At 39.6% G+C, this 13592-nt stretch overlaps 1 protein-coding gene across 11 annotated transcripts in view; it reads left to right on the forward strand.

Annotated features, from left to right (window-relative positions):
* GIGYF2 (GRB10 interacting GYF protein 2) overlaps positions 1-13592 on the forward strand; it is a 74435-nt gene that overhangs the window by 14528 nt on the left and 46315 nt on the right. For all 11 annotated transcript variants that reach the window (XM_077183785.1, XM_077183784.1, XM_077183786.1 and 8 more), the window contains 3 exons: positions 78-207; positions 2407-2502; positions 7425-7533. In XM_077183785.1, coding sequence (XP_077039900.1) covers positions 78-207; positions 2407-2502; positions 7425-7533 — 335 coding nt within the window. The remainder of the gene's footprint in view (positions 1-77; positions 208-2406; positions 2503-7424; positions 7534-13592) is intronic.

A 13592-nucleotide genomic window follows, 5' to 3' on the forward strand; every position in this document is an offset into this window, starting at 1 on the left:
CTGTAAAGGTGCAGAGGATGGTAGCACAGGTTTGGATATTCTCAGTTCATGTTTATTGCTTTTCTGCTTCCTCTTAGGCTGCGAGCTCTGTCTAGTGGCGGGAGTGTGACATCCCCTCCTCTGTCTCCGGCCTTGCCCAAGTACAAGCTAGCAGACTATCGCTATGGGAGAGAAGAAATGTTGGCACTTTTTCTAAAGGATAATAAGGTGAGCAGGAAGAGGAAGGTGCCCTTGTGTGTCTATTCCTAATGACAGTCTTGTGATTAGGAGTAGTAGTTTGTATTTTGTGATTATGGACAAAGAAATCACATATCCCTTTCAATCCCAGAGTGAAGAGGGCTGATTGTGGGGATTTTTATGTGTGCACTTGTTTAATTGCACTTTTACCAGATTCACTATGTTTTTGGGGTTTTTGTTTGTTTGTATTTTTGTTTGTGTAGGTTTTTTGTTTGTTTGGTTTTTTTTGCTTTTCTTCCATTTTAGGGGTAACTTCCTGTACCCCAGAGAACAAAAAAACCTGATTGCCATATTCAGTCTCACTGCCACAGATGACTGAGGGTTAAAGTCGCCTTGCAGCTGTGCAGATTTGCTTGCCTCAGTAGGATTTTATTTAATGTAGTGCATAATAGTTATTTGATTCAGCTACAAAGTCAGGCAATAAATGATATGAGCAGATCATCTGAAAAAAGCAAGAGGTCTCTATCCCATCTTATCAGTTCACTTTAGCAGGTGACCGGCCCAATGAAAGCAGTCCTCAGGTAGCTCCCTTCTCTGGGAATCAGGACATAGAAACTATGACATGTAATGCATAAGAGCAGTATAGAAAATCAAGAACCTCCTTCTGGTTTCACTTCAGACAAAGATTCTCAGTGATGTAAAAGATGATACAAAAATTTCAGAGATCTTTCAGGCAAATGATTAATAAACTTTGCAGTTGTAAACATTGGGTTTTTCTTTAGGTGGTGGCAGTAGTTGTTATTGTTTATTGTTACAGCAGACCTGGAGGTCTGAACGCCCCTGAGAGCTTACCCTCGGGGGAGGGAGGGACTGCAAGGAATGATGTCAGGATTATGCTTTGAGCTTGGAATGGAGATGTGCACACACAGCTTCAAGTTCCTGACTTGGCTGTGCTGACATTCTTGTACAACACTGGGAGCCCTGCATTGCTTAAATAATGGATTTAAGGGCGTTGAATGTCAAGGATTTTTCTAAGTCTGTTAAGTATGGTATAGCTTAAAACCTTGCTTTAACATGCAGAATTGTTCAGTTCTACTTCAGGAAACTGTGATTTAGATCTTGATGTTATGCTTGAATAGGTCAGCCAGTCAGAAGTCACTGTTTTTTGCAGTTTGTGTTTGTTATGTCTGATGATGCTGAGACCTCTGCTCCTGGGGCTGATTCAAACAACCCTCAAATATCCTGTGATACAGGAAGTTCTCTGATTGTTATGAATGGTCCAAAAGAATATTATCTTATGTGTTTGCCAGAAGGGCATTATGATTAGAGTATGTCTTTCTTTTGCTATGCACATGTTTCCAGGGTGTTGAGTGATTCTAGGTATGAAGACTGAAAGGACTCCTGACAGTGGTTCAGGTCAGCTAGTGGATGTCAGAAATGTTTTTAAGCTGTTGAATTTCTAATTAAAAGAGAGACTGACTGAAAGCAGGAAGACTTCTGCTGGCACATATCTAAAAGAAAAAAAAAGTCTTTAGTGTTATGAACTAAATATTTTTGGGGCAGTTGTCCATTGGCATAATTGGAGCTCAGTTGCTGTATGTAATTGGTGGTTCTTGTCCACATTCTCAAGGTTACAACTATTGATGGAGCTTCTGATTCAAAATTAATGTTAACATGTATTTTGATTTAAGTCATTAGTGTTCTCTAGTTAATCTATACATATAGTTCATTGTACTTGGCTTTTTTGTATGTTTTTTTGGTTGGTTTGGGTTTAGTCTTGTTTGAATTTTTTTGGTGGTTTTTTTTTTTTTTTTACTTTCCTCATTGGTTATAAATTTGAGTTGCTTATTTCAAATTAAATGCAACCTCTGTGCTGTAGGTGGCAGTTTTGTTAATTAAAAATCTGGCTATAAAAATGTATTGAAGTTAAAAGCAGTAGATGAAATGTCACTTGATTCAGATTTCAGCTGCAGTGGTGTGGAAGTTTGAGTTCTGATGTCTGTGGTCTTGTGGGTGGGTGATGCTTTGGGTGCCTTGTTTGTAAGAACTTTTTTTCTGAGGGTTGTAAATTTGCAGCAGAGTTATACTCACCCCCAGTAAGAGTTACTGGAAGTACTGCGTAAATGGAGACAGAGTTGGAAGAATAAAAATTGTGAATCAGTGTGTGTGCCATCATCCCTGAAGTAGAAATACTTGCATGTAGTAGAATGCTCTCTTTCTTTCTTACAGATACCTTCAGACCTTCTGGATAAGGAATTTTTGCCTATTTTACAAGAGGAGCCCCTGCCACCACTGGCACTTGTACCTTTTACAGAAGAAGAACAGGTGTGTACCTTTTATTTTTAATCTTTAGATTTTTATTAGTGTAAAGACATAATAAAGAGTATGCTTCCATTAAGAAAAACAATGAAATTTGAAATTAAGACATCTCACAGTGTACTAGTTTGAAAGCAAACCAGCAGGAGATTCCAAGTCAGAAGTACAGTTCAATAGGAAAATTAAAATAAAGGCAGTAATACAGAAACTCTGATATAAACTGAGAGTCAGGATACAGCCTGACACCCTGTTGGTCAGGGTGGTGGCAGCAGTCTGATTAAATGGTGGCTGCAGTCCTGTGGGAGTGATGGATGTGGTTTTGTCAGAGCAATGATCCTGTGGAAAGATCCAGTCCTTCTCTGGAGGTCCAGTGGTGCTTATTGAGCTCTTGTCCTCTGGGAATCCAGTGGTGGTGCTCTCCTGGTGTTCCAAGCCTCAGATTATATAAAGGAAGGAATGTTTGGGTCCTCCCCCTGGGTGGGGCACCTCACAGTGGGATGAAGTAATTCTGTGAGTCACAGGGCTTATGGGAGACCTTGATGGCCCTTTAGTGGCTATTGTCCCCTGGAGGGAGTTAGCAGGGATGAGTCACAGAGGAGATGAAGAACACTCCCTCACCTGTTTTAACAGCTTATGAAGATGGTAATAGAATACATACCTTTGGTTGCACCTTTTCATTTTAACCTACGACTCAGAGAAAGAAATTCTGAAACCATACTGTGTCAGCATAAAGTTTAAATTCTATCCATGCTCAATTATTGTCTTAAATTGGAAAAAATGGTTTTTATCCAATGTTCTGTTGAAGGTAGACAGGTTGTTAAATCAGGATCACCATCTGGGAAGCGTTACCTATTTTTTAAGTATGCATCATTTTCGGATCAGTGACATTTTCTTCAGTTTTTTACCATCTTCTCTTTGGTAACCAGAGAATCACAAAAGTGGCTATGTTCTGTAGCCTCTGTTTTGTGTTCTTTAGAGAAATACTGAAGTTTTTTGACTGTTAACATTTATTCAGAAGATGCAGTAGTGTTAACTGCTCTGTATATAAGCAGTTTCTTTTCATCTACTCGTTTGATGTATCTATAGGTGTATATAACCACATAGAGATGCATGAGAGTGAGAACAGGTCCATAAGGAGTCCATTTAAGGGATGACTGATCTGGGTAGTTTGAAATCTCTTGGTTTAAATTTGATTCTTAATGGAGAAAACCACCCATCTTCTCTGGATAAGTGCCTCTGACTTTTGACTCTGGACTATTTCCTCTTTCTGGCTCTCAGAACTTTTGATTTTGCAGTTTCTCTCTGATTTGTCATGTTTCTTAGCACTTCTACTTCATAATACTGTGGTTTGGATTTTTGTTTCTTTTGCAATAGAAGCTGAGTATTTTTACTGGCTTGAGTGATTTGATTTTTGCAGGGGTGGGTAGTGTTACTATTAGTTTCTTAAGATATCAGAGCATCCTTCTTCCTTTGCCTGCCCCAGGCTGTTGTGTTCTTGAATTTTTCATTCCATTTTGTGCCTGGGTATTTTGGCATATCCTCTTCATCTCTTCCAGACTTCCTTCCTCTTCAGAGCTGGTCCATATTTCTTGTGTGTCTGTAGGATGCTGGCATTTCACACAAGATACTGATGGCTTAGGTTTTAATCAGCAGTTGGATTTGAGTTCATGTGGGTACACTGTAAGCACTTCATGTCATAGTCTTCAAAGGCAACTGAGATTGAGACTGTGCTTTTGTGGGAAGGCTTAGCTTAGCTCCTGTTCTTGAGTAGGGGAAGAAGGAGCAAGCCCCAGACAGGGTCAGCCAGACATACAGTAGCACACCTGAATGTTGAACCTTTGTGTAAATGTCTTGGGGTTTATTCTTTGGCTGATGCGTGGTGGAGTCCCTCAGGGAGGACTTGCAGGCCTCTTGCAGTTTAAGGGGATGCTGACTCCTGGTGTTTGTCAGGATACTCTCAGCAAGGAGTGACACGAGTTGAAGGCTATGGTATCAAAGTGTGCAGAGTACAGATGAGGTGGGAAGTGCTGCTGAGCTTCAGGGATGGATGTGCTCCTCTGCTGCAGTGCCTAGTGTTTCAGCAGTCTTGAAAACTCCTGAGGAGTTGGTGTATGCTGTGGCACTGCTTTTCCTCCTCCTCTTCACCTGTAATCATACAGGAGCCTTTAAACAGTTTAACAATTCTCTAAAGTCTCCATAGAAATCATCATCTGGAAGAAGAGGTCCATATTCCCTTTTTAAGAAAGCTTTTCCTTTAATGCTTTCTGGGGACCCAGAGGATATCAACAATCTGGTTTTTCATGCCCTTTTTTTCCTGTCTTCATGATTGATTTGAGGTAGCAAGGGAATGGCATTTTTTAAGTTAGAAATTCTGCTGTTTGTTCCCCATGACATAGCATTGTTTAGCATTAAGAATCATCTTCAGAAGTGATTTTGAGGTGAATATTAATGGATTTACCGCTAGTGGTGATGCAGGAAAGTTCTTACAATTAAGATTGACAAAAGAGAGTTTAAAAGACCTTTTTACCCCTCTAGGAATACTGAGGATAGAATTGTTGTCTCAGAACTTGAGAGGCAGGGCTTTGGGAGTCCTTAGAGGAGAGGCTGATCAGAGCACTGGTACTTTAGTGCAGTGTTCAGTTGAAGCTGAGCCTGTCAGGATTACTTTGGCCTTAGATTCAGAACAATTCCTGCTGTGTTGTGCACCTGATGGCACTGCAGTTTTCTGTTTACTATGGGAAGAACTTGTCTCAAACTGAATTACAGGTGTATTATCTAGGGATGGTGACAGATCATGTCAGCTATATTGATTTGAGCTTAAATGTATTTAGTTTTGTAGTATTTAATTGGATACTTAAGGCTACAGCGTTCCCTGTAATAGGACAGTGGCATGCTTTGGATGGAATTGCTGGTTCTTTTTATGTAAAATGTTACTTTTCTGAAGATAAAGTTGTTGAGCTAACCTAGAGTTCAACTGATTCACTTACTGTAATGAAATACAATATATTTGCAATCACAGATTTGTCTAAGATGTGTTTCCAAGGTAGTGTCTGTTGAAGCAAAGGAGCTTTCTGCAGCTGGCTTTAACAGAGCTTCCCACCATAGAGCACTGGCAGTGTCCAGCAGATGTTCCTTTGCTTTTCCCACTGCTCCTGTTTTCCCTATTTGCATTAGGGGAGAATTTGGTTGTCTTAATCTTACCTGCTTTCATAGTAAGGAAGGCTCAAACTCTTGCTGACCATAATGGAGATCCTTTTGTGTCCTCCCTGGTTATTTTCCTGACATCTGTTTCCTAAGACATCTTCATTTGCTACTAAAGCTGTATTTTGGCAGCTTTGTTCTTCAGTCTGCATTGGTCATTGAGGAATACCCTGATCAATAGTAGGGCAATTTTTGATTTTTGACTATGCTTTTTGACTTCTTACTGTGATCTTATCATGTGGGTTGTTACCACTATGCCTTCACTGCAGCAAGGCTCTACAGAGGGGAGGGAGAAGTTGCTCAGAGTTCAGGCAGACAAGTCAATTTAAAAATGAGATCATTATTTTGTTCTTACAGGAAGAATAAGGCATAAAAAAAAGAGGAATCTCCTATGCAAGACAATGATTCTGATAAATAACTTAAATATGGTTTTTTTAGTGAAATGTTTCAGTGCTTCACAAAAAAGCAGAAGTATCAGCACCCAGAAAGGTGGTGGTTTGCTCAGAGGCAGATGGAGGTGGTTCCTTTTCACTTGCAGTTGAAATGGTTGCTTTAAACTTTAAGAGCTAGCTCAGAAAACAGATTCGCTGGAGGCCGACCTTGCTTTCTTGCCATGCATGACTGCATTTTTTCATTCCCCTCAAGTCTAATTAGTTACAATTCTTTCTTGAAGGAAGATCTACTTTTGTAGGGAGCACATATCAAGCAGTTTTTGAAATGTTTCTGTAATGTATTAAATCTCCTGTTGGCTTTGATGTTAGTGATTTAGATTTTAAATAGTATATAATCACTTGTCTCATTGTTCTCTGAAGACCTTCAAAGTCCTAGTAATTCACATGAGTTGATGTCAGCACCTTGCTGGCTCCATGTTCCTTTCAAGAAGCCTGATATAACAGCTGTTTGGAGTCCTTTGCATTCTAATTATTTAAAACTTGCATTCAGAAAGTGTGTGTCAGTTCAGGTTTACTTGTTAATGTTTCTGTACATGGTTCTGAATTCTTTGGCCCAGTTTTCCAAGTATTTGTGCTCAGAGAATAGGGTCAGAGTTGGTTATATTTATCCATTCTTTATTGAAATAGTTTTTTCTTTTAGCAGTTTTCATATTAAGCTAAAGTTGAATTTTACTAGTGTTTATTTTCTTATGAAAATGAGTATCACTGAAGTTTCAGAAGCCCTAAGTACACTTAGTTTTTCCTAAAATATGTTACTCTTGTGATATTTAGAGAATAAAAAGGCTTGTTTCTGCAAAGGACATTGGTAAATGTAACTTTATTCAAGTTCTCTTGGTCTTTACATGTTCCTGCTTTACTTCAGTAAGTTTAGAATTGGTATTAATTATTGGTGTCAGGTATAGGCAGATGCCAATCTCTTTTTGCAGCAGAATGTGTATTTAAAACTGCTGATGTTCTAATGGCCTCTGGTATCACCTGCAAAAGGAGTAGCTGTTCAAATGCTTACTTCAGAGCATAGAAATCTCAGCTAGTAACTTGGAAATGATAATATTGACCAAGATCCTTTTATAGACTGCTTCAGCTGCTCACATGTGCATTTTCCTTTCCAGTATTAATTGTAGAGAATTTGTTATAAAAACAAATCCAGATTTAAGATAACGGTAAATGTTTGATTTTCCTTTTTGTTTTGCTTGGTTTTTATTGTTTATTTGTGTATTTGTGGATTCTTTGTGAAGGTTTTTCCAGTCAAATCTGACAGTGACTCTTTCTTTTTGGCAGAGAAATTTCTCCATGTCTGTAAACAGTGCTGCTGTCCTGCGGTTGACGGGACGTGGAGGAGGAACGGTGGTGGGGGCTCCTCGAGGTCGAAGTTCCTCTAGAGGTCGAGGTGAGCTGCCTGTGGGATGTGCTGCAGTGGATCCAGGGGATCCAAGCTGCTCAGAGACACTAAGTGGAGCTTGGCTAGAGCTATGTGTTCTTTTTGCTTAAAGCTTTGAAACCTTTCCAACAAGGTGGTGCTGGAGAATGAATATTGGGTTTAGTGATGATTCTGCACATCTTAGCACACAACTGGTATCTCTGTTATATGCCTTTGCCAGGTTGATGGGTAGGAAACCAAAAGGGAAAGGTAGTTTTGGGGTGGAATATGAAATTCTTTGAAATAACTTTATTAAAAGCATAAAACCAATTCATAGAGAGAGGGTAGGAAAAATCTATGAATGTACTTAAAACATCATGGTTGTAGTAGGTTGGGTTCAGTATTCTGAAAAGCCATCTTCATTTGTTAGCATCCTGAGTGTAAACAGTTAATGGGAAGTTGTAATTGAATTTGGGAGACATTTGAGTCCTGCTAGTTCTGGTGCATCACTGCAGCTGTCTCATCCAGGATCACCTGAAACATTTGCAAATGAATGGAGAAAATGTCCTGAGGCCATATTGCTAAAGTCAAACCAAATAGTTAAACCCATAATTTATCTTAGCAATTCCTTTTCAATGTGTGCACTTCTGTGAACTCTTTTTGGGGGGCTTCATATATAAATAGGATGGGCTGCATTTAGAATACTAGGAAGCTAGTAACTTGGAAATACTGAGTAAATAATCTTGTAACCTCTGTCTTTGCAGGTGCTTAGGTGAGATTTCTCTTAGAGCCCTTTTTAATTTAATTTTACATGCCCTTAACGGGTGGTATTTTCAATAAGATCTTCAGAAAGTACTTCATATATAATTAGGTGCTTCGCAGAGTTTTGCCTTTACTTAATGCATTCTCTCATTTCTGTTCTCATTCCTTAATCCTGCTTTCTTTTTAGTTAACATCTCTCAGATATTTGTAGATGGTTTTCTGTCTTCTTGTGGTTGCTGTTGCTTCCCAGCTAAGATATGAATTTAAAGCTTTATGAGACTATCACTAGATTTTCCTGTTGCTTCCCCTTCATTTGCCATTGTAGTTGCACAAATGCTCAGGGTTTCATTTAAAAAAAAAGTGTGCATATATATATAGATGTGTGTACTAATTTGGGAGTTGTTGCTTTTCTGTTTTATTTTAATGTGTGTGTTTCTATCACCTATGTTTCAGTTTTGCTAGGAATACATATTGGCTGGTTTCTTTAGATGCATCAAGACATAATTCTGCAAATTAAATTATTGCTGCTTAAAATTTGATAATTTGAGATCATACATCCACTAGTGTGCTCTCTAGTTTCAATATCAACATACTGTGACCATTTGTAATTTGGGAAACCCTTTATTTTGCTTTTCTTTTGTCAAATTTCCCTGTTTTCTTGCTGCACTATTAACAATGTCATCCTTATGCATTGAGCAGTGGTTGTTTTTTCATTGCCCCCACTAGTTGCAATGAGATTGTAAGGCTAAATGTGGCAGAATATGGCTTCTAATCCAGTAATTCTATTAATGATTCTACTCATATGCATGACTGCTTTGTTTGGCAGTAAAGTTTGTTTCCTTATGTTTTAGTGGACAGAACTTAAAATGTATGCAGTATTAAGACTTTGAAAGCTGTTTGAAAGCTGCTGCATGTATTCCTGATTTCCCATAGTTCATTTTTAAGATTTGTTAAGAAATACTAGCAAGAACTTTGTTGCAAAATTAATCATTTTCACTTTCTTTTTTGTTTATCCTAGTTTGATCTTTTAAGGTGTTGGAATTATTATATGGTGTGCTTGTGAGGCTGCTCTGTTTAAGCTGTAGAGGACATACTTCTGCAGTAAATTTCTTCAGCTTTCTGAGCTTTCCTTCTTTCATTGATCCTGGTTGCTGCTTGTTTCTTCCACTCTTCCCTTCTTCCCATGAGCAATTGCTCTTGCATTCTAGGCATGATGAGCTTTCCCAAAGTTTTATATCACAGCAAAGAAATTAAGGCTTCTGCCAGGAGAAAATGGTACCATTTTCATAATTATACAGATGATGCTCTTGTAGCCAAGGACTTCAAGTTATTGATGAAAATTCAATAGAGGACTGTTGACGTTTACAGAAACGTTGCTTGCAAGTAGCAGGGTTTAAAGGCAATTTTGTTTTTTCAGGTTACAGTGAAAAGGACTTGAAATTTCTTGGGAGTTTTTTCACTAAATGAGCTGCCTCAACAGTTGGAAAACATTCTTATTGCACTGCAAAATTGCCTGGGTTCAAAAGGTTTTCTGGTGTTTTCCATGAACTTTACACAGTTGTATGCAGCAAAGCTGCTGCTGAGTCAGTGCAGGCTTCAGCTTTACCAAAATGAGATTTCTGTCTTGAAGGGACTTGCACCACAGCAGCTTTATAGAGGAATTTGCATGCGTGATTAGATTTGTTAATGAAGTTCCCTGACTGAGGCACAAATGACAGAATTGTGTTCCAGCATTTGAGAGCACGAGAAGCAATCTGTGCTGGGTTGGCAAGGGAAGGAAATGCTGGTAAAGGAGTGATATGGGTAGAACTCTAAATGGGATTCACTTACCAGTATTTAGAACTGCAAGATAACACTCAGTAAATATTCTCTGGGTGGTCACCTCAACTTTTACTGAAAATCCTTATGTTGTGATGATGAGAATGTGGTTACTATGTAGAAATTGCTTTGATTTTTGGTTTGTTGGTTTATTTTTTTTTTAAATGAAGTTGTCGTCTCTGAAGAAACCAAGCGCTTGCACGTGACTCTTTTCTAATTGACTTGTTTTCCTGGTAGCTCCCTGTGGTGTGCAGTTAAGCCCTGTGCTTTGTGCTGGCAGGACTGGAATGTCAACATTCATGAATAAGAGCCTTGGATGAGGAGAGATTTAAATAGTCCCTGGAATGGGCTGTAAGCTTACCGACACTTTTGTTTGGTAGCTGTTCTCCCTTCTGGTTAAGGCTGTTATGAAGGGTCCTTTGCTTCCTATTAGAGCTCTTTCCCCACCCACCCTCTGTGCCCTTTGTAATGTGTTTTTGCAGCTGTTGGAAAGTGTGTCAATGGTGTGAAAGTGTAATGTTTGCATATCTAAACAGCAGCAGTTGAGCTACAGTTATTCTGTTTTTCCCAAACAGTATTATGACTGTGACTGTAGATCCTAAACTCCATTTATGCTGTAATTCCAAGAATTTGCTTCTTGTGTTCCATAAGGCTTTAGGTTTCTTTCTAATGAGAATTATAATGACAGTTTGTGCTCGTGTCTTATATTTTTACTTAAATTCAAACTTGTCTATTTTTCAGGTTAGAGACTTAGCTGTTATGATTGCAGTGTCCAGTGGATTGATGTCCTCATCCTGAGGTTTTTGGGAAATTACTGAAATACAAATGATCTATTTGCTCCACTCTGTTATTAAATGGAAGGGTTTATTGACATTTATTGACTTTGCATTCAGTACTTTGTGCAACATATGCACTTAATCTGCTGCTTGTGTGCCAGGTATTTTTTTCAGAAGAGGCATTCTGTTTAAAATAAGCCAAGGAGCGCAGAAGCAGAAGGTCAGGTGGTGTGCTTACATGTGCAGTTTTATCCTCTGTGCAGGCATTTCTTGTGCATTCTGTAACCAGCATTAGCTGTGCCCCAGTGTGCACTTTCAGGTCAGACTCACCCACATGGTACTTGCTGAATGACTGACTTTGCACACCACAGTTTCCCTTGACTGCCTGCTTCTCTTCTGTAGCTTGGTAGGATCTGTTTGATGCTTCCCACACTGTGCTCTGCTTGGTGGCTGCTGGGGCTGCACATGTGCTTCTGCTTGCCACTCTTGGATGGGCCCATGTTGTTTCCACACATGGACGGGGTGGCAGCACAGCCAGGGCAAATGTGCTTCAGTAGCCCTGTCCAGTATTATGTGCTATCACTGCAGCTGGCAGCTGAGTGCTGTGACCCCACAGGCAGCCTTAACCTGAATGCCTAAGATCAATAGCTTGGACATTTTGCAAGGTTATCTTTTAATTCAGACCATTTTGGTGGCTGAGCACAACTGAAATACTGATGGACCACCATGCAGGGGTGGTGAGTGGGGGAAGTTTCTCAGGCTGTGATTTCCCATACTTTGAAATGGCCATCAGCCTTGCTGCTGGGAAAACAACTAATTCTTGCTCTTGTACAGGACACTTGCTTTATTTGCTGGTGAAATGCCCTGTATCACCCAGGCTCTGGCTCTGGTGGTGTGTGGCTGCTCCCAGTGTGCAGCATGCACTCACCCTTGCAAGAGGAGCACTGCAGTGCTGCTGCTGCTCACTGTACAAGCCTGCTTTGTTTTTGTTGGGAAAGTGTATGTAACTTCCCACCTCTGCTACCTCAGAGACAGGAGATGAGTCAGTGCCTTTGTTCTGTTTTGATTCTATGAACTGCTTTTGCTTATTATCTCTTGTGAGAGGAAGGAAGACAGCTTTCCTGTAGTGAAGAAATTAGGCATAGATTACTATTGGGTAAGCTGCTGAAACTTTCCTGGCTTTTATTTGTAAAGAATAAAAACTTTGAGTCCTTTTCTGGGGTTTTAGAGTACCCATAATGGTTTAACTGGATAAACATCATGCTGTTTTTGATGCTCTATCACCTCTTCCTTTTTCTTGCCTTTGCAGCTTGTTTTACTATAGTCAACCTTGTTGTATCAGACATGCCCTAGTGAAGGTGTTTCTAATAACTCTCTTAGGTCTGATGCTAATTTCTCCTCTCTTACCTTGAGTGCTCAGTCAGCTCCTCTGCCTGCCCCTGTGTAAAAACAGCTATGCTGAATATGGCATGGGCTTGCTCAATTCCAAGGTGACCATAGTCTAGCAGCAGCTAAAAGAAGGCATCTTGGCAACAGAATAAAGACTGAGAAAAACACAAAAGTGAAGAGGCTCAGCTGCCAGATGTTTGCAGCTCAGCATATTTCCAGAACTTGAAGATGTGGCCTCCATTAATGAATTTTATCTTTTTTGAGTTTGTCCAGTCTTCATCTGAACTTAGGCATCCCCAAAACTCTCTGGTAAGGAAGGCTGCATCTCTGTGATTCTGGGAGATCTGTCACTGATCAACTTTGCTGGTGATAGAACAGGATAGTTTGTCTGAAGGGAGTGTTAAAATTGTTCCTTATGCACCCTGCAACCTATTCTGCTTCATACAAAAGCAGTTTTGTATTTAAAGACCCCAACTAGATTATCCATGGATCACTTTCTTTGTCTTTGCCTGAAAAGCAACTTTTTGCCCTTTTCATCTACCACCCCTTCTAAGAGATTTGGTTTAGAATAGTAGAGAAACTGTTGCAACTGTTTTGATTATTTTAAATTTCTGTGGTCATAAGATACTGAAACATGGTATGATTCCTTGATATATCCAGATGTCCTTAGATTTTAAATGTAGAGGCTTTTAATTACTTTCTTCAGAAGACTGCAAGAACTGCAGTCCATTCTGAAGGTGTTTGTTTCCTGTTTCATTTGGTCATTCTGTCTTCTGTGGATCGCTGGCCAGGTTTGCACCTCGTACTTTGAGATGTTTTTTTTTTTTTCCTTGAAGCCAGGAAGAGAGAATTATGAAAAGATAGATGTTTGAGGTACTTACCCAGCCAAGAATTCCTGTTACCAGGTGCTTTTTAGGTTTTAAACTTGACTGTAGAGTCTACATGTGTATGTAGGCAAGGCATTATCCTGACAGCGAGCTGAGAGGTGTTCCACTTGTTCATCTTCTTTCCATGAGGTCTTGAAATGGTAAATTAGTTGGTTAGAAATCTGCCATTTCTTCTGCTGGAGCACTGTGTGAAGCTGTGGTTGTCTTTTGTAGATCTGGAAACTTCACTCTATCTGTTAATCTAAGCAGTGCTGGAAGTTATTTTGACGAGCTGGGGCTGTATGTGGGTGTTGTTTTCCTGTTGTGTAGGGCTTGTTTTCTTTTACCCAAACACCTCATGCCTTTTCAAGCCCTCAAGTTGTGCTTTGAGATGCTTTGCTTGAGGCTTGGTACTTGGTAACTGCCTATAGAGAACCATTTACTGAGAAGGTCAGTAGGATAATTTCAAAGCTATAGC

The sequence above is a fragment of the Agelaius phoeniceus genome, chromosome 10 (genome assembly GCF_051311805.1).
Source record: "Agelaius phoeniceus isolate bAgePho1 chromosome 10, bAgePho1.hap1, whole genome shotgun sequence".
Classification (NCBI taxonomy): Eukaryota; Metazoa; Chordata; class Aves; order Passeriformes; family Icteridae; genus Agelaius; species Agelaius phoeniceus.